At 54.5% G+C, this 24367-nt stretch overlaps 9 protein-coding genes across 9 annotated transcripts; 4 read left to right on the plus strand and 5 right to left on the minus strand.

Moving 5' to 3' along the window:
- Positions 1–2852: 2852 nt before the first annotated feature.
- On the plus strand, positions 2853–3158 carry CCM_05487 (uncharacterized protein; the record flags this gene model as incomplete). The annotated part of the gene is made up of 1 exon (XM_006670631.1): positions 2853–3158. The coding sequence occupies one exon, from the start codon at positions 2853–2855 to the stop codon at positions 3156–3158; it is 306 nt and encodes a 101-aa protein (XP_006670694.1).
- A 546-nt stretch (positions 3159–3704) lies between these two features.
- CCM_05488 (uncharacterized protein) lies at positions 3705–5772 on the minus strand (the record flags this gene model as incomplete). The annotated part of the gene is made up of 6 exons (XM_006670632.1): positions 3705–3738; positions 3812–4066; positions 4460–4602; positions 4661–4801; positions 4862–4885; positions 4960–5772. 6 exons carry the CDS (start codon positions 5770–5772, stop codon positions 3705–3707), a joined length of 1410 nt encoding a protein of 469 aa, XP_006670695.1.
- Positions 5773–6563: 791 nt separating this feature from the next.
- Positions 6564–9272, minus strand: CCM_05489 (heat shock protein 70; the record flags this gene model as incomplete). Its single annotated transcript, XM_006670633.1, has 5 exons — positions 6564–7116; positions 7638–8542; positions 8601–8766; positions 8833–9010; positions 9230–9272. The coding sequence occupies 5 exons, from the start codon at positions 9270–9272 to the stop codon at positions 6564–6566; spliced, it is 1845 nt and encodes a 614-aa protein (XP_006670696.1).
- A 392-nt stretch (positions 9273–9664) lies between these two features.
- CCM_05490 (nucleoside-diphosphate-sugar epimerase, putative) lies at positions 9665–10888 on the minus strand (the record flags this gene model as incomplete). The annotated part of the gene is made up of 4 exons (XM_006670634.1): positions 9665–10488; positions 10534–10725; positions 10798–10811; positions 10869–10888. The coding sequence occupies 4 exons, from the start codon at positions 10886–10888 to the stop codon at positions 9665–9667; spliced, it is 1050 nt and encodes a 349-aa protein (XP_006670697.1).
- An 869-nt stretch (positions 10889–11757) lies between these two features.
- Positions 11758–12123, plus strand: CCM_05491 (uncharacterized protein; the record flags this gene model as incomplete). Its single annotated transcript, XM_006670635.1, has 3 exons — positions 11758–11802; positions 11862–11932; positions 11991–12123. 3 exons carry the CDS (start codon positions 11758–11760, stop codon positions 12121–12123), a joined length of 249 nt encoding a protein of 82 aa, XP_006670698.1.
- Positions 12124–13306: 1183 nt separating this feature from the next.
- On the minus strand, positions 13307–15231 carry CCM_05492 (uncharacterized protein; the record flags this gene model as incomplete). Its single annotated transcript, XM_006670636.1, has 3 exons — positions 13307–13848; positions 13899–14760; positions 14908–15231. The coding sequence occupies 3 exons, from the start codon at positions 15229–15231 to the stop codon at positions 13307–13309; spliced, it is 1728 nt and encodes a 575-aa protein (XP_006670699.1).
- A 1517-nt stretch (positions 15232–16748) lies between these two features.
- On the plus strand, positions 16749–18766 carry CCM_05493 (F-box domain containing protein; the record flags this gene model as incomplete). Its single annotated transcript, XM_006670637.1, has 3 exons — positions 16749–16818; positions 16904–17568; positions 17609–18766. The coding sequence occupies 3 exons, from the start codon at positions 16749–16751 to the stop codon at positions 18764–18766; spliced, it is 1893 nt and encodes a 630-aa protein (XP_006670700.1).
- A 932-nt stretch (positions 18767–19698) lies between these two features.
- Positions 19699–21084, plus strand: CCM_05494 (uncharacterized protein; the record flags this gene model as incomplete). The annotated part of the gene is made up of 1 exon (XM_006670638.1): positions 19699–21084. One exon carries the CDS (start codon positions 19699–19701, stop codon positions 21082–21084), a length of 1386 nt encoding a protein of 461 aa, XP_006670701.1.
- Positions 21085–21481: 397 nt separating this feature from the next.
- Positions 21482–23601, minus strand: CCM_05495 (MFS transporter, putative; the record flags this gene model as incomplete). Its single annotated transcript, XM_006670639.1, has 5 exons — positions 21482–22053; positions 22140–22614; positions 22674–22936; positions 23009–23317; positions 23544–23601. The coding sequence occupies 5 exons, from the start codon at positions 23599–23601 to the stop codon at positions 21482–21484; spliced, it is 1677 nt and encodes a 558-aa protein (XP_006670702.1).
- Between the last annotated feature and the right edge of the window lie 766 nt (positions 23602–24367).

Genomic DNA, 24367 nt, shown 5'->3' on the forward strand with positions numbered 1-24367 from the left:
ATGCCCAAAGGGACACGATCCTGTCTCGTCCAGCCTGCGATGAGTCTACGGATGCCTTTGCACGTCGCGGTGTCGGAGCAGCTCCATCCGTCACCTCCATCAGCGCACACGTCGGCACGTACTACGTTGGAATGCTGGCACCGGCAAGAGGAGCAGGGTTCTGAGCGACCCTATCTTTAGGTAGCGGGTGCAAGACTTGTGTGTGTGTGTGTGTGTGCCCCCGGTGCTGTCACTCCTGGGCGTGCAACACCAACGTCTACGGCTTGGGGGCCGTTGTTTCCGAGACTTCTGCCTGGATGCGGACTATATTGGAACCTCGTATCTATAAGCCCTGGTCGTATCATCGGTACGGGTTGGCGGTCGTTTCGCTCGTCTTGTCGAGACGTCGTGCCTCCTACGGAGAGAGAAGTAACACGGACTTGTGTGCATCCCGCGGTGCCGTCACTCTTGGGGGCGCGGGCAACATCGACGTCTATGACTTGGGCGGATGGTGTCCGAGACGTCTGCCTGGACGCGCACTATAGTGGCCCCTTGCTGCTGCAAGCCATCGTGATACCATCGGTGCTGCCTGATAGTCGTCTTTGCCGTCTCGTTTGCGACCGTGTGCCTCTTGAGCAAAGAGGCTTGCCAGAGAGTTCCGTCCTCCTAGGGACCCGGGTCTCGACCTTGGCCCCCACGACCTCTGGCACCCTACTGGTTCTGCACGGATCGACGTTTGACGTCTTACACCGTGGCGGATACGAGCTATCTTGTTGCCATGATGGACCCCAAACCAGCCCTCCCTCCTATAGCCCATCCATCTTGTCTCGGGGCGCACAGCGCTGGCTGCGTTTTGTTGTCTCCTGGAGGATCAGCGCTGGTCTTTTCCCGAAAACGTCGTATTGACTTTTTTCCGAAATTGCCTGATTGCTGATGGCAGCCTTCCTGATGAGCCTGCTGCCTGAAACTCCGCCACCCAACCAACACGTGCGTAACCGCTGGTGTGACGGTGGACTGCACAGTCTTGTCGCAAGTCGACGAAAATCCAACAAACAACTTGGGGTTGTTCCATGGACCTCTCGAAAATGATTCGAAAAATGAACTCAGTCGTGTTCATCAAGTCAACCCTTTTTCCGATGCTGCAGCTGATTTGGGAGAGTTTCTGGGGATGATGGGGCACTTTTGACTGGACCGAGCCGGCGGAAACTCGTCTTGAAAACAGTGACAAGGACGCGTGGAATTCATCCAGTGGTCGACTTGTGGAGAAACCTTTTACTATTCTGTTTCTCTTCACTCAGAGATCAAGTTCGTTGAACTGTCCGAGGATCAACACGGAAAGCTTCGATCGGCCGGCCATCCATCGATATAGTAAAGAGGGGCTTATATTCATCATCCGTTCCACGCAGTCCTTTCCTGGCAGACTTCTACTATCGTTGCCGAGCCCTTGCCTTTACGTTCTCGACATTTCCAGCCCGTCAATACCAAAAGATAGCTTGGCGGCCGCTTGCCTCAACCAAGGACCAAAGCGACTGGTTGTCGACATGTGGAGAGCCCTTCTCGGCACTCGGCCACGGAAAAAAAAAAAAAGAAAAAAGAGAGCGTTGCATCGAGCCAGGAGAACAAGACGTTTCCACCCGAGAATCTACCACCAAAAAAAGCGCCATCTCACAAGGCCAAGGCGCTATCCCGTTTGCTCCCGGCGCGGGGGGACGACGCGATTGGACGAGGCGGCTATACACGTCACGGATAAGTGTGGTGTGTAATTTGTACAAATCCGTAGAAGAAAGCACACAACCGAGCCAGAAAATATGGGTTGGCATCGCTGTTAGTGGTTGCCTCGTCGTCTTTGTTTCCCACCTTTGTGATGGAAAAGCATGTGCCGACACATGGCGCTGCTTGAGCCGTCGCCGCCCGCGATTGGGCAAAAGGGCGAGCATGTTTTTTTTTTCTTTTTTTTTTTCAATTCTTCGCCATGTGACTGGACCAGCCACTGCGGGCGGCACGAAAATGTGACTAGAAGAATATATTTCCAAGAGGCGCTCTGCAATCTGGCTCTTGGATTGTAAAAATTCATTGTAAAAATTCTGCTGCATCACCGACGGACCGCCGCCTTGCCACTGCTCAGGCAGGCGCTTAACACTTGCTAAAAGAGCTACAATGAAGACTACCTCGGCGCTATAGAGCGCGATTCGAAACCTTGTTAGAGTTGCTGCTTTTAATAGGCTTTGTCTGCATGTGTTTTTCAGGCCCAAATAGGCATAGTAAGTAGTGTACAGAAATTCGGAAATTATGTCGCTGAATTGCAGGCTTTGTACCAGAAGAACCAGAAGAGGGGGACGAGGCGGAGGGGGTTTGTCTTTGGTCCGTTGGAAACCCCAGGTTTTCTTCCTGGTCAAGGCTTCCACCTAGGTAGTTAGCCACGCAAACACTTTACCGGGCAATGGCAGTCAGCAATCCCACACCCCCCCGTCTAATCTTGGGCGTACCCTTGCTAATCCCATGTCATGTCTGACGCAACCAAGAAAAAGAAATAAAAAATAAAGACTAAAAAGCTGATTATTATTAGTGTGGGTGTGGGAAGGAGAGGAGGGTTGTGTAGCTGGACACCAGTTGTGGATGGCACATAAAAAGGACGTGCATGCCATGTCCCTCCATCCATTCCACTCCACGACACCTTTTCTATTCTCTCCATATACAAACCTTGATAAACACTTTTCATTTCTTACCTTGATACCCAGATTTCCTCCATTTCTATAAAAGCCTGCCAGTCTGCTCCTTCCACCTCTATACCTCACCACACCTACCACTACCACCACCACCACCACCACCAAACACCAACCACATCTCTCTCTCGCCCACACATCATCATCAACATGGCTGCCCCCCAGAACAACTTCCTCGTCCTCACCGCCGAGGCTCGTCCCGCCGCCTCCGCCGCCGCCGTCTCGCAGTTCCTCTCCCTCGCCCCCGACGTGTCGGCCTCGCACCCGCGCACCCAGCGCACCCGCACCGACAGCGATGCCTCGTCCTCGGACAGCGCCGCCGCCAGCCCGACTCTGACGCCCGTCACCGTCGACGCCGCCGTGCCCGTCTCCAACACGCGCGTGCTCAAGCTCAGCCCCGTGCACTGGGGTGCCCATACCGAGGACCACCAGGCTGACTTTCACGACCTGGTCTAAATGGGTCATGTCCACGCGCGGCAGATGGGAACCCGGAAGGCCCGGCGGAAAAAGGACATGGGGGGTTGCAATAAAAGAAGAAGAAAAAAAAAACAAGTTTAATACAACCTTACTGGTAACCTTTGAGACAACATCTTAAACCAGTTACCTGGGGGGGAAGTTACCGAGTACGTGCGGCCAGCAGGGGTCTCACAACACAGCCTGGGGAAAAAGAGAAAATCGTCGAATCCACATCTGCAAGCGCTTCTGATTTTTCTTTGTTCCTCTTAGCATGTTTTTTTTTTACAAAAGATTGTCTTTGCTACAGAATAATATGACAAGATTCACGACCGATTGACTAGCACAGCGACACCGACAGACAGATTGAGCACAAGAAAAGAAGAATAAATTCATAAAACAGCCCCATAATCAGTATTGAGCATTTGATCGCATTGAATCTCGCCGAGATTTCAGCTCAACAATAATACATACCCCTCTTCTGCTGAGCACTCGCCATCGCATCTTGCCACCGCGGCGCTAGGGTTGTACCGAAGCCACGGGGTTGGCTTACAGGATCTCAGACCATGACAAGGTCCCCCCCCTGCCATGTACAGCACGTACCTCAGCACACCTCAGTAATAGTTATTAGGTACCTATGTACAAATTATGCTTACTGGCATCTCTCTTTTTTATAGCGTCGCAGATTGGACGCGCGCCCTGCTTGTTCGAGATGAGCCATGGCCCATGTGACGGAATCTCTTGGCGTGCCCATTCCCTCGTCCCTTTGTGCGTCCAAACGACCCCAGACAGGAGCGGTGTGGAATGGGCAAAGGCACTCTGTCACGTCGTGCAGTTTGGAGGAGGGAGGAGGGGAGGAGGGGGGGGGGAGCAGGTTTTCAATGCAAACAGCTTCGCCAATTGCCGTTTGGCTGCTGCTTTTTTGCTCCAAACGTTATCCAATGATGTTGCGCTGGCGTCGTCTCCTGCAGCTAAAGTTAGATCGCCAAGCAGATGGCAGATTCCGCCCAAGCGGCTGTGACACACCGACCGGACTTTTTTTTAAAAAAAAAAAAAAAAAAAAAAGTTAGGGCCTGCTGCCGAGTCTATAATGACACCATCTGTAAACAAATGTGCGCTGTTCTAAAGAAAAAAACCCCCCAAAATATATCCATCAAAATATACACGCTCGTAGGATTCTCGGAAAATGGTGCCACGTCAAAACGTCCATGAATTAATATAACGTGCATCTGCAACCCGGGCTCGAGCGCCAGATCTGACAAGGTTGGTGTCATCGGATAAGTGCCACCCCTGTCACAAGGTACGTAAGCTTCTTTTTTGTCTTGTCTGCATTGCAACTTGACTCGGAGACGACTGAGGAGACGACTGAAGAGCCAATGCCATAGCCCCCCCCCTTGCTCTCTGAGATCCATGTAGTATTACTCTTGCCACCAGTCATCCTTGAGGTCTAGAATACATTGACTCAAGACTGCCAAGATGCGCAACTGAGTCCATGCTTGGCAGACCGGGATTCGCAGGCGAGCAATGGACCGTGTTTCACAGATAAGCCAGTCAGACAAGTTGCAATCGTACTCGTGCCTAGCTACTATTCGGTAGATGCGGTCGAGTTTTCCCAAACCGATGACCAGCATCGTACGTGCCTCGGACTGTGACACTGGACGTCCCGTACCTCCTAAAACAAGTCGCGGGATATAAAAAGGACGTACAAGAGTGCACTCGCCCCATGACATCTTTAGCGATAGCGAGGCGAACCTGAGCGTGGAGCGGCGGTATTGACACCTTCGGCATCTAAAACCTCCCGTACAATGGCTTGCCAGTCCACCACGGCAATAAGAGGGCATTCCATCCCCTGATCGTCACTCTCTGACCCCTTTGTGTGGTACTTGCACCAAGCGGATGGGTGCCCTCTTGTCAAAAAAAGCCGTGATGACTCGAGATCCGGATCCGCCAGCACCTGAAAGAAGCCCCTCAGCGGCGACTTGGTAAACACGGCCGCATCGCTGCCTGCGAACAATGTCGACACGTGCGAGTTTTGCGTCCCAAAATCGCTCCTGCTAGTCCTGACGTCGGGCAGCCGATACAGCAATGTGATACTCAGCGAAGCAAGACTGCCAGCCAGAATCATGTCCGAGAGCACCGGCGTCACAGCGTCGTCGATCCATCCACGGTGGCGTCCCACCTCGAGCGCAAAATGGCGTACGCGTCGCCGCGCCGAGGGCGTCACAAACAGCTGCAGCTTGCCCATCTGGTGCCTCTCCGCCAGCGCCCGCGGCACGTCCACCGCATCGTCGTTGAGCAGACGGGCCCGCGACGCCCGCCCCGACGCATCGCTGTGGTAGTACGCCTGCAGCATCTTGGCCTGCCGCGCCCCGTGCCGGCCGGACACGAGCGACAGCGTAAACGTGTTGAGGCCGTACAGCATCGGGCACGCGACGGCGTGCAGATGGGGGTGCGCGAGGAGCACCGTCCGCGCCAGCGCCAGCCGCCCCCTCAGCGCCCCGTGGTCGCCACAAGGGCAAAGTTCGATGGGGGCGTCAAACTTGACCAGCGGCGCGAGGATCAGCGCGAGGATGTCGACGGGCAGGTCGAGCAAGTTCGTGGGGTGACTGTTTGTCATGGCTGCGACGTGACGGCGTCATTCGGTGCACAGAGGCGGGGGTGGCACGACGCTTGATCAGTTGTCATTTTCGTTTAAAATATAAAGGTGTCGCAAAACAGAGACAACATGTCCTGGCTGCACAGTGGTGTTTGGCAATACGCGGGCTGTCGACCACGCAGCGATGCAGAAGCAGAGTTGAGCGCTTGTCATAACAAGACAATTTTCAGCACCAAGTCCTGGTGCATGCCTTCCAAGTCGCAACAATTTCCTACAGCTGCCAGCGCTATCCTCGGAAGCATTATCTACGACAATACAAAATCACGCGTCATCGACATCTGTAATTGCCTTTGAACAAATAAAATTCATATTTGGCCATTCTACCCAGTCTCTCATGATTCACAAGTCATGTTTCGTTCGTCATCAGGCCTGCTAGCTCAAGCACTTTGGGCATCCAGTCCCATCAAACAACGCAGCAAGACAATCTTCCCGTGAAGCTCTGGTTTACAAAGTCCCAGGTCGCTCCCAGACAGAAAGTGAAAATGATTGGAAAATTGTTTTTCTTTGCTCGCTCCCTATCTTCCCGGGTCAAACGTTCATCCACTCTGTTGAACTTTTTCGTTATATAAAATCGACATTTTGGTAAACCGACATCAAGACTGGCAGAATTGCCAACCCAAGATTTTCCTTGAACACCTGGTCCGTTTCAGCGCTTCATACAAAAAAACAGCCCTATTCCCCCCCGCATCCATTAAACCATCATCGGCAGCTAATCATGTGCGCTGCCCATGGGTTGAGCTGGGTGAAAACATTTATCGGGAGGTCATGGCCTTGGTGACAAGACGCTTGAGGGTGAGCTCCTGCTTCTTGAGGTCATCGGCAGAGGCGTCGGTGAGCTCGAGAGTGGCCATGGCATCGCTCATGGCGCCCTCAATCTTCTCCTTCTGGCCACGCTTCATCTTGAGGGACAGGGTCTGGTCAGAGACAATCTCCTCGACACGGCCGATGTAAGACTCGAGCTGCTGCTTAGCCTCGAAGCGCTTGCTGAAAGCCTCATCGTTGCTCTTGAAAGCCTCAGCATCGCTGACCATCTTCTCAATCTCAGCGGTGGAGAGCTTGCCGACAGAGTTGCTGATGGTGATGTTGGCGCTGCGGCCGGAGGTCTTCTCAGTGGCAGTAACCTTGAGGATACCGTTGACGTCGACCTCGAAGACACACTCGAGGGCGGCCTCACCAGCGCGCATGGGAGGGATGGGGGCGAGGGTGAATTCACCGAGTGAGGTGTTGTCCTCGCAGTTGACGCGCTCGCCCTGGAAGACGGGGAACTGGACAGTCTGCTGGTTGTCGGCAACAGTGGTGAAGGTTCTGTAAACATCGTGTTAGCGTCTGGGTGTCAAGTCGCAGTTGTAGTCTGGGGACTATGTAGATGTGAGGACGCTCGAGTCCACGCTGTAGGACAAGTAGAGCATCAAGCAAATAGGGTAGAGGCGATATGAGGCAAGGGATATCTAATTCATGTGTTGCGAGCTCTCTTGATTGTCATGTTTTCTCTTGTGGAGAAGAGAGAAGGCCAGGAGATGGAAAGACAGGGAACAAGCAACGAGAACGCAGGTCAAGGCGTGAAAGCAAAACGCCGTACAAAGTGGGTGCTGAGCGTCGAGTGAACCAAAGCAAGCCTAGGGCGCTTGAATATAGAGCAAATTCCGCGTCAAAAACGACGTCAAGATGCAACGACATGCAGGAGTGTCGAGGGGAGATACGGTCAGTTGCGGCCATTCGTAGTGAGGCCATTACCACCACACTTGCGGTGGTAAACGGCGAAAACAGACCGAAAGAGCTCGTGGAAAATCGAGAAATCAGAAAGACACAGAAAATGAGACACGAACCTCTTCTTAATGGTTGGCACGGTGGAGCTGCGGGGAACTACAGGAGCAAAGATGTTGCCCTCCATAGCGACACCGAGAGACAGAGGAACGACGTCGAGAAGCAGGAGGTCAGCGGCGTCAGACTCGGCAGCCTTGCCAGTCAGGAGGCCGGCTTGAACAGCCGCACCGTATGCTACGGCCTCGTCGGGGTTGATGCTCTTCTCGAGCTTCTTGCCACCGAAGAACTCAGAGAGGAGCTTCTGGATCTTGGGGATACGGGTAGAGCCACCGACAAGGACGATCTCGTCGACCTTGGACTTGTCCATGCCAGCGTCCTTGAGGACCTGACCGACGGGCTCGATGGTGCCAGCGAAAGCCTTGGCGTTGAGCTCCTCGAAACGGGCACGCGTAATGGTGGTGGTGAAGTCAGCACCATCGAAGAGAGAGTCAATCTCGATGGTGGCCTGGGCACCGGAAGAGAGGGTACGCTTGGCACGCTCGCAAGCAGTACGGAGACGGCGGAGAGCACGGGGGTCATTGCTTAGGTCCTTTTTGGACTTTCGCTGGAAGTCCTTCTTGCAGTGGTCAAGAAGGTTAGTGTCGAAATCCTGACCACCAAGATGAGTGTCACCAGCGGTGGCCTTGACGGTGAAGACACCGCCCTGAATGTTGAGGAGAGAGACATCGAAGGTACCACCACCGAGATCGTAGATGAGAACGTTGCGCTCCTTGTCAGACTTGCCAGCACCGAGACCATAGGCAATGGCGGCGGCGGTAGGCTCGTTGATGATACGGAGGACGTTCAGACCAGAAATGGCACCGGCATCCTTGGTGGCCTGACGCTGGTTGTCGTTGAAGTAGGCGGGGACAGTGATGACGGCCTTCTCAACCTTCTTGCCGAGCTTGGTCTCGGCAATCTCCTTCATCTGTGGTGGGTGTTAGACGGTTGCGGGTGTCAAAGTCGAGAGCATCGCGGAAACGTACCTTGAGGAGGACCATGGCGGAAATCTCCTGGGCAGAGAAGGACTTCTTCTCGCCGAGGTAGTCGACCTCAATCTTGGGCTGACCGGCGTCGTCAAGGACCTTGAAGGGCCAGGACTCAATGTCCTTCTTGACGGTAGGGTCATCGAAGCGACGACCAATCAGACGCCTAGGAGAGGGTAAATATCAGCAAGATGCACAGTTGGAGATGCAGGCCGAGGCTTCAAAAACTCACTTGGCATCGAAGACGGTGTTACGGGGGTTCATGGCAGCATTGTTCTTGGCGGCCTCACCGATCAGACGCTCCTTGTCGGTGAAGGAGACGAAAGAAGGGGTGGTGAAGGAACCCTGCTCGTTGGCAATGATTTCGACATTGCTGCCCTCGTAGATGGCAACGCAGGAGTAGGTGGTACCTATGGAAGACAAGGAGAGTCAGTACGATAGTATTTGATTGCAAAGTCGCCCATGCTTCGTCTCTGTAATTTTGCAGTCGCGGCAGCCCAGGCAAAAAAAATCAACCAAAGCTGCCCGGACGGCGCAGATTTTTGCGCATCCAATTGGCGGCCACAAACGCACAAAACAGGACCGGCAGCAATATTGCAAGCGAGGGCACGAGAGAGTAATGTACGCACCCAGATCGATACCAATGGCACCGTCGTAAACTTCGTCCGCCATTGTGAATAAGGTGTTTGATATGCCCGTCTATGAAGTCGTGAGAGAGGGATGGAGGATGCAAGAGAAGAGGAGCCCAGAGAATGAGGACGTGGGGTTACGGTGAAAGAAATTCAGCAGCGACCGCCAAAATTTTCGTGCAGAATAATTTTCGGGGCTCTTTTTTTCTGGCCGCTCGCCGGCGGAGGCGAAAAAGAAAGAGTGGGGTTGTTGAGATAGTTGGCCAGCAACACAACATAAGCTAGGACTCTTTGGGGATGGCGCACTCGCCTGAGTTTTTCCTCTGCACAGGTTATCTTATCGATAACCCACGATATGTGGCGGCAACTAGGTAATACTAGTTGTTGCATTGAACTATTCTTGTTTCATTGCAGCCATTCTACTCGTACTGTTCTCTATGCCTTATTTGCCTTGAGATTCAGCGCCTTTGCCTCGTCGGTAACCGTCGCCGCGATAGTAGACTTGAGGTCTGGCCCCTTGGGCTTCCACCCCAGATACTTTTCAGCACGTTGCGGGATTCCCTTGGAGTTTCTACCAAGACTGGACGCAGAAGGGCCTGCAATACTCTCGGCCTGCTTTAAGCTGACCGTCTTGGTCGCGGCCCCGGAATGGTATCCTTGCTTGGCTGCCTCGTCTAGAATCCACTGCGCGACCTCTGACCACTTGTGCACGCCGTTGGACGCAAAGAAGTAGCCGTGCAGGCCAAAAATTTCTGGGTTCTTTTTCTTGCTCGGATCCTGGGTAGCATCCAGAAGCTTGACAAACAGGTCTGCCAGGTCATCGACGTGCACATTGTCCCATTCCGTCTCGCCCTTGCCGACAACCGGTGCGTAGCCCTCCTTGAGGGTGGTCTTGGCCAGATTGGGTACCTGGATGCTCCGCGTGTTGACAGGCCCCAAGCCCTCGCCATAGATTGTGGGCGGGCAAATAATGGCAACCTTGACAGCGTCCGAGATGGTTTCCTGGACCAAAATGTCAACGTTTCGGTGGTGGGCAGAGTCAGGCAGAGTCACCAGGCGCTCCACGTCGTCAATGTCGCTGTACGTCTGTTCCGGCAGCGGCGGTTCGCCTTCGCGACCATGCTTCTGATCGTACCAGGTCAGAATCGAGGTGCCACAGAGATGAATCCAGTAGCCAGGATTTTCCGGAGTATGGCCTTGCTCCAGGCCCATGGCAATGGCCGTTGCCCCAGGAACATTGTCCGAAGAGTCTGCCGTGTCTGGTACCGGTCAGTGTCGACCGTTTTCTCCAAGATGCAACGTACGGATTACAACGTCGGTTTTGGCAACCGCATCCAGCAAGGTCTCACTGTTTTCCAGCGCGCCATAGACAAAGTTGACCTTGGGGTACTTGGCCTTGATTGGCTTGGCGCGGCTCTCATTTCTCACGTAAAGGGTGTATTCGTAATCCGGGTGAGCTTTGTAGACATAGTCGAGCACAGTACCACCAATGTAGCCTGTCGAGCGCCAAAAGTCAGAAAGCTGCTGCCAGCATGTTCGTGCTTTGGAACGTCACAGCAACGCCATACCTGTCGCGCCGGTTCTAGAGGCATTTATCAGCTGATCGAGCACAATCACAGGTAGAAGCTGTGTTCCTTACAAAAAGACTTTGACGGCCATGATGCTGCAGTCAAATGGACAAATCTTTTGCGTGTGATGGATTTATTGAAGTCTGGAAAGCGATCATGTAGATGAGGAGCTTCTCAAATGCTCGAATCGTCATAGGGGAATGGGGGGGGTTAAAGTTTCCCAAGAGCTACCCAGACTAATTAAGCTTGGTTTGGGAATCCCGTTGTCGCGACAGCGCCGCGCGATTGGTCAGACCATACGCTCCCACGTGCGAGCGAATAGTTAATAGGAAGCTCTTCGGATAGGTACTACCTACCTAGGTACCTAGGTAGGTAGGTAGGTAGTTAGCAGTCCTACTTGACATATCGCCCTTCGATCGGTGTTGAAGGCTTCGCAGCGGTCACTCGTAGGGTTACTGACGAATTACAACGATTCCCAAGTAAGGTACCATGGTACCTATGATTTGGTGGCCATTACATGGGAACAGAAGTACTGTTCCCATGGGAACAGAAGTACTGTTAGCACGAACCTAACCTGGGACAGAAATACAGGGACAATCTGGTGCTAGACAGTGGATATTACTATATTAGGTGGAAAGTTGTTGGCCACTTTATTAAACGCTACAAAACATATCGGCTCCGCCCAAATCTGCAGTCTGTCAAGCTCGATATCAACCCCATTTTGGGAGGCTCGTAGCTTTCGGCTTGAAGCAGGCACCCAGCCGAGCTTATACAGACAGAACAGGCTCTGGACCAATTCCTCGATACTGCAGGTGCAGAACCCCACTCCCTCCTTTCCCCGCGTATAAAATGCGTGCCCATCGATCACGCACGCTCCCAAAACCTTGACCTCTTTCCAATCCGCCATCCATCAATTCCACACAGTCAGTTCGTACCATCAGCCCCCCTAAACGTCTCAACATGCCTGACGGCTACACTATCAAGAGCTCCGGCATCAACAGCCAGGTATGCCGCCTAGCGTCGAAACCGCTGTGGGCCGTGACGACTTAACGCGTGAATGCTAGGGCAACTATTACGACGCTCGCGACTACGGCCCGGACGTGGCCAACCCCAACTCGTATCACTATTCTAACACGTAAGTATGGTTCCAATCACCTGTGTACCATCAGGCACTAATAAGACGGCCACGGCAGTGACGGCTCCTACTACTACTCCAACCCCAACGGGAGCACGTACCATAATGACGGCCAGGGAAACTCCACTTACACCAGCCCTTCTGGTTGGACGTTGACTAGTTCAAGCTCTACTTCTAGCACCAAGAAGTAAAGGGACCCTCGGAAGATCTTTGCCGGACACACTAGTAGTTCTTGGCGCAGTTGGCTGAACCAGCTGCTTTACGGGCGATTGTACACAACTAGTTGCGTGGAGCATCACGCGCCATACTTTGTACTCCATTGACTGTACTGGGACTAACTCGTCGTGAATCGCTACTTTTACTGAATGAACTGAAGCTCAACATAATTGTCGCTATTCTCGTCTCCAATAGTCACGTTCGCACCATACACCTGGGTACCAATGCTGCCAGTAATACCGTAAGCGCCAAAGATGGCAGCGCGAAGACCAATCTTGCCCTTGCTACCCCAAGCCCAAGCCGACAAAGTCATATTCTTTGTAAAAGGAGCCGCAGGCATGTTTCCATCTAGTCATGTTAGGGGGGCAGTAGAGTAACCTCGCGGAGTATGGACTTACCCTGCAGGTAGATGGAAGACACGGGCGTGCCAATAACGACACTGGAATCCGCAGGACTCGTCCCGAGACCAAAAGTGATGCTCGTTTGATAGGTGTTGGACTGGTCGATATTGTTGACGAGCTTCACCGGAATCACTTTGCGCAAGCCGATCGTCTCGGGAACTTGGATGGAAATAATGGATGCAGTAGCGCCAGATGCCAGGGCTGCGATGAGGGCGAACTTCATTTTAGCTAGTTCAGCTGAGTCGAGGGCACTCTGAGACGATGGAGGTAGTGGGAAATATTCCAATTTCCACTTTCTAGACGAGCTGCGGCTTCTGCTTTATAGTCGAAGACCATGCCAGCCAGTAGATAAAAATCAATAATCCGCCCGCAGCCCTTTTCCTACAGTCAGGCGACGGCTGCATTCGGAGCCAATAATATCGAAAATCTGGGCCATCAGTTGCTTTGCGATCCAGTATAAACGCTGTATTTGGCAATCCCCTTCTGCAAGTATGCCACTAGCATCGGCAATCTCCTGCTTTGGCAACGCCGGCAATCGGGGGGCGGAGATCACAGGCCCAGCCTCGGCGGAACAGAAAATGGCAATACGAAAATCTAAGCCCCTGAGCTCGTCGGAAGAAGGATATTGAGAATACAAGGTGTGATTTTATGCTACATAGATTTCGACCAATATTTACCAGCCCGGAATCGCCTGCCTCGTGTCAGATGCTATACAACATTCTACAATCATGCCAACAAAGAAAAGCAATCCCATGGTTTACCGTCCGACAGAAAAGTAAACAGCGAGGACAATGACTAAGCCCATGTAAGAGACAAGCTCGGCAAAAAGCACTCGCGTCAAAACCGTTCTCTGCCGGATGGTAAAGTGCGCCATCTCACCATGCGTGCACCAGCTGATGGTCGAGTTGAACGCGCCCAAGAGGGTAAGGATGCCAGCCACGGGGAAGACCACGCTTAGCAGAATCACAGAGACAAATACCAGCGCTAGACGCTTCTCACAATCCTGCGCGTAGCGTCTTCGAAACAAGATGTCGGCCCGTGCCGACTCCATCAGCCGTGCTTCGGAGGCGGAAAAGAGCGATTGTTCCAGCTGTAGAGGAGCATCTCGCGCTCTGCGCTCCATAGTCGAAGCTGAAAAACCACGCAGTCGGAGAAGGCGCGGGGCCACCTGCCGAAACTCCTCGTCTGCCGAGTCCCAGAATGAGGCACGCGGGTCGGGCGTCCTGAGAATCCGCGTCCGCTGCTTGCCACCCAAAAGTTGCAAGGAAGAGATGCGTTCGCTAGATTCATTTGCGAAGACTAGAAAATGTTAGCTTCCCCGATCATCCTTGTCAGAAACTGGTGCGCACCATGACTGCGTGGAGAGTCCCAACGGTAGTAGGCGGGACTGAGCTTTTCCAGTTGATCACGGCTGTCGTCGACCTGGTGGTTGGAAAAGAGAACCGAGCGCGGCGTTCGGGGGCTGTTGGTGGACGAAATGGTGCTTCGCGTCTCAGAATGTGCCCTCGTTACAAAGGAGCTGCCTGGGTCGGTATGGTCTTCTTCACCGCGCTGAATCCGAATCTTTTGCAGTTTTGCCGCCTCGGGTAGGCTAATTAGCGGGAAAGGGAGTCGTGGGATACCGACGCTGCCATGTCCGTCTGTTGGGGGGACTTCTGCAAACAAAACCCTCTGAGGGTCCTTGGAAGCCTCGAAGCCCTGCCAGTGATTACCGCTACCAAAGAACTCAGAAGACGCCGTCGAATCCAAGCTGTCAAAGCTGAGGTTGAAGTCTCTCATCTCAAAGACTTGGCCATTACGTTCCCGAGAGGCAGTGATGCCGTCAAGAGAGCTGGAAACGCGGCGCATTGCCGCTTGTAACCGAGATCTCGTGGTAATTCGTCTGTTTGGTTTCCGGGCAGCGCCATACCCAGGTCCAGTCGTGTATGACACGGGCGGATGGTGGCTTGTTCCGAAATAGTCGTAACTAATTGTGTCGGACACATCTGCCACGCTGCTACCAGCCTCCATGTTCGTTTGGAATTGTTGCATTTTTTGTCTGGAGAAGAGATGTTCACTTGCCACTGTTTCCCAGTCACTCTCGTGGGCGTTGGGAGGGAAGTCCCGAAGACGCAACACAGGCTCTATAGGAGAGGGCCCAGCTGTGGAAGTGCATGAAATCGGAGACGATGCGGTCAATTGAACAGGTATTTTGACGAGGTTATCGACTTTCTAAGCCGAAGAAACCGCGTCCGCATTGTAAAATGACCGAATATGATGCTCCTGAATATCTCTGAGGTGCCCAGTAGAAGGCCCAGTGAAGCTGACACGACGTCTAGATGCAGAACCGGCCTCCAGTGTATATAGAGCACGGCTTACATCTCTCTCAGCAGACGGGCTGAGAAATAGCGAGCGACAGGTACTGGTATCGGACCTTTGCGCATTCCAGGTCGATGACTTGGACTCGGATGGCATCAAATGGCCATGCAATTTTCTGTCGGGCAATGTTGTGGCGGGCCGTGAGAGACATTGATATTGATCGACTGGCGAGAAGTGTTCGTGAGTACGCTCGGAAGTATGGAAGCTACCGTGGCTCGCGTTGCTGTAGAGACTCATTGATGACGCAAAAGAATCGTCCCGCGTCAGCTTGGGCTGCGTCGAGCGCGGCCCCGGCAGAACTCCTGAGGAGGCAGAGCTTGGCATTGTGTTCCGCCTCCGTGCGATTGAAGGAGAAGAACAATTTTGGCTCGAATTTCTCGTCGGGGACAACACAACTGTGATTGTTCTCTGGTTATTGAAAGGAGCTCGGGGGGTGGTAGACATGGTTGCTGCGTTTTTTGAAAAAGGATAAGTGCCATCGTAGTCAACTTCGGTTTCCCAGTCGGAGCTGGAGTCTTTTATATTCATTCTAGAGGATCAAGCGGATGCCTTCGCATCACGTTCGCGAGAGGTTGGACAAGGCGGGGGTCAATATCGGACCGAATCACCCACCTGATGTTTGATTTGGTGTCTAAAAGGACCAGCTGAGTCTCGAAAGTGATTGGGCAATTTAAAATTGCGTCGAAACTTATAGTCGAGTGTAGCTTGAACAAGGTTGTACGGTACTAGAAGTAACAGTTTCAGCAGCGGTGGTTGATGTCTGCGACGATGGTGAGTGAGACGCGAGACGCGTCCGAAAACAAACACGAAAGGCGTGTGTATCCCTTATGAGCTGGCGCCCGGCAAATCTGCGTTGCTGTGAATCTGATCCAAGTTGTGGACATAAGCGAAAGCCAACGGGGCTGGCAGCTGGCAGCTGGCAGCTGGCAACATGACGCAACACAGCCATACAAACCGACACAGTGCTGTGAATCTGTGTAGGCCAACCTGCGCTATTGGGGCAGCCGGTGAGTACATACTAAATAGCGAGAGAGATTGCCGTGAAACTGTTGCTCACACAGGTGTAACTGACGTTTCGGCAGAAACAACAAAAATTGTCAATTGGGTCAGCCAACCCGTCCCCGTCGTGCGACGCCGACTCGCTTCCTGCCTCTCCTGTCGCAAATCATCACAGCCCGTTTGAATCGGCCGAAACATTCAGCCCGTTGATCATCGGGGCCGTTGCATATCAATACGAGAATTTGAAACGGCATACCCAAGCCATGTCAGACATCAGGCAAGGCCGCAGAGTGAGGCGGCAACGAATAGCCAAGTGGCGTCAAGTTGGGCGGACGACGGCGACTACTCTTTGCCAGATTGGGCTTCAGGTTCGGAGTACGTATATTGTGCCAATACAATATGCAAGCACTCGGGGATGCTTGGCCGCGGCTTATCTGTTTCCACTCCTACAGCATTCGGCTGGAAAGCAAGGCTACTCTCGCTGGCGTGCTTTTCTGTAAGGTAGCGGGACGGTCTCGGCCCGGGCCATCTTATTGTTAAGGTACCTAGGCAGCTTTAACCTTTGACGACTCGAGGAACTTGCAAAAAGGCTAAGGAACTACCTAGGTAGCTGGCGGCACGGGCGGCATGGCTTTGCCTTTCTGTCCTGTCAGCTCGTTCCAGGTAAAGTGTGACTTGGCCAGAACCTACTGCGGGTCTCGAACATGGCGCACCCTCCGCAAATGCAGCTGCCGCGCTTTCTCGGACACATTGTCTCTCACCTTTCAACTTTTCCCAGACCTCAGCTGCATCCGAGCTCAATTCGAAAGAAAACTGTTCGCTAAACGCGAACAAAATGCGCCATGGACCGCAATCGCAGGCCATCCGGCTGGGATGAGCTGCCAGACGAGATCTTACTGCAGATCATCGCTTGTATGTGTCCCCCCGCTTCAGCCTCGCCAATGCCATCGCCACGAGCATGCAAAATAAGATACTGATGCGAGGAACGCGCAAATAGACCTTGAACCATATCATATTACGTGCCTGCAGCTTGTTTCGCGCAAATTACAGGAACTCTGCCTGGACGACGAGTTGTGGAAGCAAAATTGCTTCGACAGCTCGCCATGGTATTTACATCTCCAAAGCCGCCGCCTCGCTCCTCCCGCATTTTTCGGCCACATCTCTGATGGTCACGACACGCAAATTGCAGCGCAGGACGTCGTATCCGCATCCGAAAGCATAGATCGAGTCACACCGCAGCCTTCGCCGCCGATAGACGACAGCAAACGCCACAGATGGCAAAAGATGCAAGACATGTGCAACTGGGACCCTTCATTCCCGACCGAGCGAGTATCGTGGTACGATGAATATATTCAGCGCTATGGACCAGCCTGTATATCGTGGTTGCAAACGCCGCGCATGCGAGACCGTGGATTGGACGCTATAATCGAATCGCGTGGTGTTGCCCTGTACAATCCCTGCAGCGGCGACGGTGGCGAGAAAACAATGCTCGCCGTCTCCCCACTCGATGATGGATCCGTCTGCCTCTGGGATGTAAAGGGAACTCGAGGCAAGCAGGGTGGAATAATTGGGCGTAGTAAGCCGGATATCCTGTTCATCGACGGCCCCGGTGGCCAGAATCAGCGGCGGTCGAAGCGCATCGACACTGGTGTGACTGAGTGTGTTAGCATCAACCACCAAAACAATAGAGCATTCTTTGCAGTCCAGAGTCGTGAGTGCATTCGATGCTGCAGCGCAGATTCATGTTGCTGAATGTGAAATAGATCTCATTGAGGTTGACCTGGACCGCCTCGAAGTTGTGAGCCGCCAATCGTTTGAATGGTCAATTACGACCATGTCGGCCATCAACGATGGTCTTCCTCTCACGGTTGGAACGTCTCTCGGCATTCATCTGCACGATTTTCGGACACATTCTATAATCTCGAGCGACAGATCTGAGCGAGTTGAATGGAATGAGTCTGACGTTTATAAATCTATATTCGATCCCAAGCCGCTTCCTCCCTACGCGTCGCTTTCTCAACCAACTCCGATCAGCATCCTCCATCTTCCGAAGCCCGGATCGCACAACCTGATATCGGACGACATTTATGTATCTGGTCGATTCACCAACATTCTACACTATGATCGGCGCAAATTCCCTGCCATTGTGGGATCAATTTATTCCGGCGGGCTGATAAAGAGTCTGGCTTCCGTGCCATATCCGTATTCGACAGTAGACTACGAGGTCCGGCGGCAGGGCGAGTTCCCGGTGGAGCAAGTAGCACGAATCAAAAGGAGTGGCAGCGGAGTCACCATGATTGCTGGCGGTGTGTATAAGCTGAAAGGCTCACTCGAGATGTATGGGTTGAGCTCGACTGTGCATTCAAACAACCGCGCGACATTGCAGAATGCCGCAATGAAGAATCGGCAAACGGCAGCGTCGTCGACGATTCTCTCGCTGACGACGCATGGGACCAAGATTGCATTTTCGGATGGAAGTGGGCTGATCAAGTGGTTTGAACGAGATGGCTTTACGGAATGCCGGCGACACAAGATTGGGTCGTGCGACGCAAGGGAGAAAAATCTCTTTTCCAGCAGCGGACGGGGCGAGATTGCGCGCAAGATTGTGTCGACCAAGTCGTGTGGGGATGACGATCGACCGAACAATGACAATATACTATTTTGGACAGGGGAGAGGCTTGGTCTGCTGAGCTTTACGACAAGTCGGCTATACCACTCGGACGATTTTGAAGCGCGGGATGAAGAGGCGGCAGCGGAGGAAGACAAGCGACAGCAGTATGCAGACAAGATGCGCTCGGCGCTTGAGAGACAGACTGACGAGATTCGGCTCATGAGCCGCTTCGGCCATGGGCAAGCATAATACGGCGACGAAGCCCAAACTGATAAGACCAGGCACATACGGCGTGGACACAGCAAGCCACGTACATGGTGACGAAAATAATTAAGATGACGCATGAATACGAATAAAACGATTGAGCCTATGGATTTCCATATCTCCAAGATCATTCGCTCGTAGTTTTGGGGCAGCGCCACTGATGCCCAAGTACGATTAGGCCGAGCTTGGGCTCGCGGCTGGCCAGGCTCACGATTGCAGCCCATCGTTTCGGAACATGATCCTGCACGGAGGAGTCACGATGGTGGAAGCCAAGAGGGAGTGGTCTGCGGGACGTGAGCAGGGAAGAGGCCGTCGCGTGTTCCACGGGCAGAGGTCCGATTCGGCGCGTCGAAAAAGCAAAAGAGCAAATGGCATCAAAGCAGCGGCGAGTGCGGACCGGTTCCGAGCTGGCCTACCTACCTAGGTAGGCAACTGGGGCATGACGCCTGCAGCAGCCATGGGCGCCCAACCTGGTCCTGGGAGACACGTTGGTACGATCTACGCTGTAGTTTGGATATAGATAGACGGGGGGGCAGTTCTCTTCTTTTTCTCTTTTCCGGTCGACATGGAATTCACCCTGTACGGACAGTTTCCTTTCTTGTGGCACTACGAATAGACCGGTCCCTTTTCACCCCCGCATCTTTGGATCTGGTGTGACAGACGGAGCATCTTCTGGACGTGTCACTTTGTCGCTTTGTCACTTTGGTCCTCGCTTCACATCACCTTGGCACTTGTTCCAGCGTCACACCACACCGCTCGCCCAATTCAGCGGGCGCATCTACGCTCCTTCACCGTCCCGCGCCTTTGCCGCCGCCAACCTCGCTCGTTTTCTTCTTCCTCGGCTGCTCCATTTCACGACAATCCCCCCCCCTCTTCCTATCTCACATTCCTCCGCGCTCGACGCTGGAGCCTGCGCCATGGCCTTTTGGGTTCTTGGTGCTGGCGGTCCGCCCGACGACAGCCACACATGGCACCCACATCACCAAGACAATCCTTCGTACGACAGTTACAGGGCCAAGGCGTTCCAGCCGCCGTTTGACCAGGATCAGATATATCACCACCAGAATGCTAGCAGATATAGCCACGACGCCCATCACTACCACAACGCCAATGGCCACACCACAAAACAGGCCGCTCCTTCCATCCACATTAAAAACCTCGCTTTCCTAGTGATCCGCGAGCAGCATCCCGACAGCCCGCCGACGGAAACATGCGAGATCCGGTCGGTAGCACCCAACAGCAGCAACGAGAGCAGCTTCACTCATGCGCCTCCGCCGCGGCGTCCGGCGACCTTGGAGCGCACCGAGTCAGGACACCCAATTTCGGATCCAGTGGCCCATCAAGACGACGATGAGGACATGGACCATGAGGGGTGCTTCCTTGACGACTTGGCCGCCGCCCAGCTCGTGCGCGACCACGTCGCCAGCTTTCAGAGGCGCTGCCCAGACTCGCAATCCGGCCGCATCCTCCGCGCCCTCATCAACCCCAAGAATGAACGCCAGCGACCCTCATCCCGGAGTCGGAGTAGACGCCGCCACGGTGACAGCCCGCGCACAGCCGCCTCCTCAACTACGTTCCCCCTCGACAACGACGCCTTGCGCAGCGTCTTCTCCGCCGCTAACGAGCTTTTCTTCGCCAACCGCCTCGCCCGCCGCGTCGCCTGGGACTGGAGCCACCCCGGCAGCGCGCAGTACCAGAGCGCTGTCGTCGGCACCACGGCCCTGCGCCGTTGCGCCCACCTCGGCGGCTGGGAGACGCTGATTGTGCTCTCGTCGCCTGTGCTGCGTGACACGCGCTACAACCGCCGCCTGCTGCTGTCAACCTTTTTGCACGAAATGATTCACAGCTTCCTCTTTGTCACGTGCGGCCGCAAGGCGGGCCGGCAGGGTGGCCACACGGAGGGCTTCCTGCAGATTGCCAAGGTAATCGATGCATGGGTGGGCAAGGAGTACCTGCGCCTCAGCGACATGCAGGCGGATCTGCAGTACTTTGAGGACGGCACCCCGGTACCCGCGACGCCGTGCATGGGGTACAGACAAATGATTCACGATCATGGCGGCGGAGGCGGGCAGGAGCCTGCACAACGGGCGGCGGCGACGATTCCCTCATGGCAGCTGGACAATGAGAGAAATGTTTGGCCGCAGCATGCAGGCGGCGACGCGGCAGGACACGGCATGCATTTGAACGAGCCGGTGATGCCACCACCGTCACAGTTTCGACATCCGAATGACGGCGCGTGGCAGTGGTACGAGAGGGAGGGTTTCGAGACGCGCGACGGACCGGTTCTCGGGATGCAGTACTAGAACTTTCCAGCATTCACGTTTTGTGCATTGGGTGGAAGCGAGCATTGCTACGGCGTTTTGTATTTTTTTTTTGAAATTTCGACCTTGAGAAGATGTACATGACAGTTGATCAATTGACCAAGGCTTCATATGTGCAAATTGTATTGGGGGAGTAGCTTTGAAATGCAGATAAAAAGAGCTAATATAGCTACGAGGTATCATGTCTTGTACTTTCCACTGCCGCCGCCGTCGTTTATCATCCCACCCTCGCCAATGCAACAAACGCCTAATGATGCTGAACAAGTAATGCAAAACAAAGCAAACCAACCAACATCCGTCTTGGGACGAGATGCCTACAAGAGCTCTTGTCCAATCTCGGCCCGTTTACTTTTGTAATAGACGAATCACTGACCAAACGTTATTCCCGCCTAGCAATTGAGCGGTACTTGGTGCCGCCAATTTTCTGTCTGGCCATCAACGGCCGCCTCTCATCGCCGTCGCCGTCGTCGTCGTCGCTGCCCACCACGGCCGACTCATTCGGCAGCATGATAGCGCTATCCCGCATGCTGCATCTCTCCTCCTCCTCCTGGCGCGCCGCCGCCGCCGCCGCCGCCGCCGCACCGGCCGTCGGGCCGTCACCCTCGATAATCAAGAACCCCGGCACGGCGCCAATCAGCGCGACGAGACCAAGGAAAAAGTAGGCGCTGACGACGTAGCCGTGGTCGGCGCCCCAGGAAAAGACCCAGCCGGTAGAGGCGGGCCCGAGGGCGCGGCAGAGGGCGCTGAACATGGTAGCGAAGCCGTTGAGGGAGCTGAGGATGCGCAGCGATGAGCACGAGTTGGTGAGGAGAATCGTGGTGGAGGGAAAGGCAATGATGATGCAAAAGGCCTTGAGGACCATGACGCCCAGGATGGCGAGGAAGCGGCCGCGCGCGGTAGCAGGGAGCGAGGCGAACGGGGTGATGAAGTAGACAACCGGCAAGGCGATGGCTGGTTGAAAGGAAAGAGTGAGCAGTGTTTGTTATGGGCACCATGCACGGTGAGATAGGAGGAAGAGAGAGATAGAGAAGACGTACAGCAAACATGAAAGGTGCGCAAGACGCCGTAGCGCGCGACCAGAGCCGGATAGAGGATGAACTGCACCGCGGCGCTGGTCACGCCGTAGATGGTGAAGATGGTGCCAATGGTGCCCGGGTCGAGGCCGAAGCCGCCGTTGAAGTACAGCGGCGGCCTGTAGTTGTCGGGCGTGCGCGGGATGACGGGCGTGCTGAGGAAGACGGTGATATTTTGGTCGTACGCCACCGAGTGGAACGCGAGAAATGAGTACGACAGGAGTGTGACGACGGTCTGATACGAAAAGATGTCCGCCAGCGTCGCTGGCTTCCCGGGGCCGCGGGTCAGCGGCCGGGACGGGACGAGCGGCGCCGTGGCCTCGCCGTCAACAAACGACGACGTGCGCGCTTTTTTCTGCTTCCGCGAAAAGGCGCGCGTGAGGCGCTGCCCGACCAGAAGCCCCCAATCCGTACGATCGCGCTTGGTCTCGAGTGTTTCCTGACGCATCCGTCGTTAGCTGGGTTTGTGTGTTTTGGTGGGGGACACGAGTTACACACCTTGAGGAAGAACGTGGCGCTGCAGGCGGAAATGAGGAAGAAGACGGTGGCGAGCAGATTCGGCAGGGCGTAGGGAAAGGTGGTGAAGAAGGGGATGCCGCCAAAGAGCGCCGGGTACTGCTCGGCGGGCTTGGCGAAGAAGCCGCCAAAGGCGGGACCGACGACGGAGCCGAGCGACCAGACGAGCGGCATGATGGAAAAGGCGCGGGGTTGGAGCTGGCGCTCCGGCACCATTTCCGCCACCATGGTGCGAATGATGCCGACTTGGCGAAGTGGTCAGTCAGACTGGGTTGCTACCAGGCAAGGGGGGGGGAGAGGCAAGGAGAGAGACGTACCGTTTCCGTTGCCGCCACCTTGAATGGCGCGGACGGTAATGGCCATGGGGAGACTCGTCGACAGGCCCCAAATGATAAAGCACGTCATGGTGCTGAGCAGGCCGGCGATGAGGACGGGCTTGCGGCCGTAGCGGTCGGCGGCGCGGCCCCAGGGCACGGCGGTGACGCTCTGGGCGAGGGAGAAGGCGGCTGAGGTGAGGCCGGCCCAGGTGGCAATGTCGTTTTCGGGAATGCCGAAGCCGCGAATCATGTCGGGGAGGTAGGGGTTCACCGAGGTGTAGGCGAGGGGCTCGGCGAAGCGGGCGACGGCTGGAGGGCGGGATGTTAGCGGGAGCGGTTTCCTCGGTTGAGAATGATGGAAGATGGAGAGGAAACATGATTCAGGCGGATTATCGTGAAATGAAAGGCTTAGGTGTGGTGAGTTTGGCTGCCGTTGTTCTCCATTCACACACGGCATCGTGGGGTCCGGCGAAGACGGAGCTGCAGCACCAACAGGACCGGGCGCAAAACGAATACAAGGACAATTCTTGCGTACCGAGGATAGCCAGCTGCTGGACGGGCAGCTTGGGCCCGGAATCGCCATCTTTGGTCATGGCTGCGAGCACGTAATCAAGAGCGAGTTATTTGAGCCGGCGTGCAGATTGTCGCTGCGTCAGACGATGGGATCGGACGGACACGGCTCCGTGGGGGAGGCGGTATGGACGCCGTGGGTCGAACAGGTCTTCTAGTATAACAGTGTAGAGCGACGCGGATGGGCCATGGTAGTTGGATGCAAAATATCACGAGAAACGGGAGCCAACACGGGGGAAAAAAAAGGGAAAGAAAAAAAAGACAGGGTTGGGGCGAACGAACTAGGATGGTTTATTTGGCGCTGTCGAGATCGGACAAGGAAGGCGTGCATAACATAACGGCTTTATGTGTTGAACACAAACGTGGGGGACAGCAACGCCCTCGAGCGGGCCAAAGGCGCGCCACATTGTACGAATTACCGAGTACAATTAACTATTTATTATAAATCAACCCTGATATTTGACCTTGTTACCCGGAAGAACGGCCCGCTGTTTCCTGCGGCGCAGCGGCTGAGACTGTGGCTTGTTGCCGGCGCCGATGACGGGATGCCGTCGAGGGTCGAGGCTAGGGCGATGCGAGAGGGTGGCTTTATTTATCGATCGCGTCGTCGAGTAAAAGGCATGGATCGGGTTGATGCGGCAACAAGGATGGAAGAAGCAAACAGTACAAAAGACAACTAACGATCGGGTCTGTAGGTCTCGCCTGCGAGTGACCATCTCCAGCGGGCCTGTGTATCGCTGCGTGTTTGCCCAACCACCCCGCGCATCACTGCACGTCGTAGTCGGCCGT

This window comes from Cordyceps militaris (assembly GCF_000225605.1).
Source record: "Cordyceps militaris CM01 unplaced genomic scaffold CCM_S00004, whole genome shotgun sequence".
In the NCBI taxonomy this organism is placed as follows: Eukaryota; Fungi; Ascomycota; class Sordariomycetes; order Hypocreales; family Cordycipitaceae; genus Cordyceps; species Cordyceps militaris.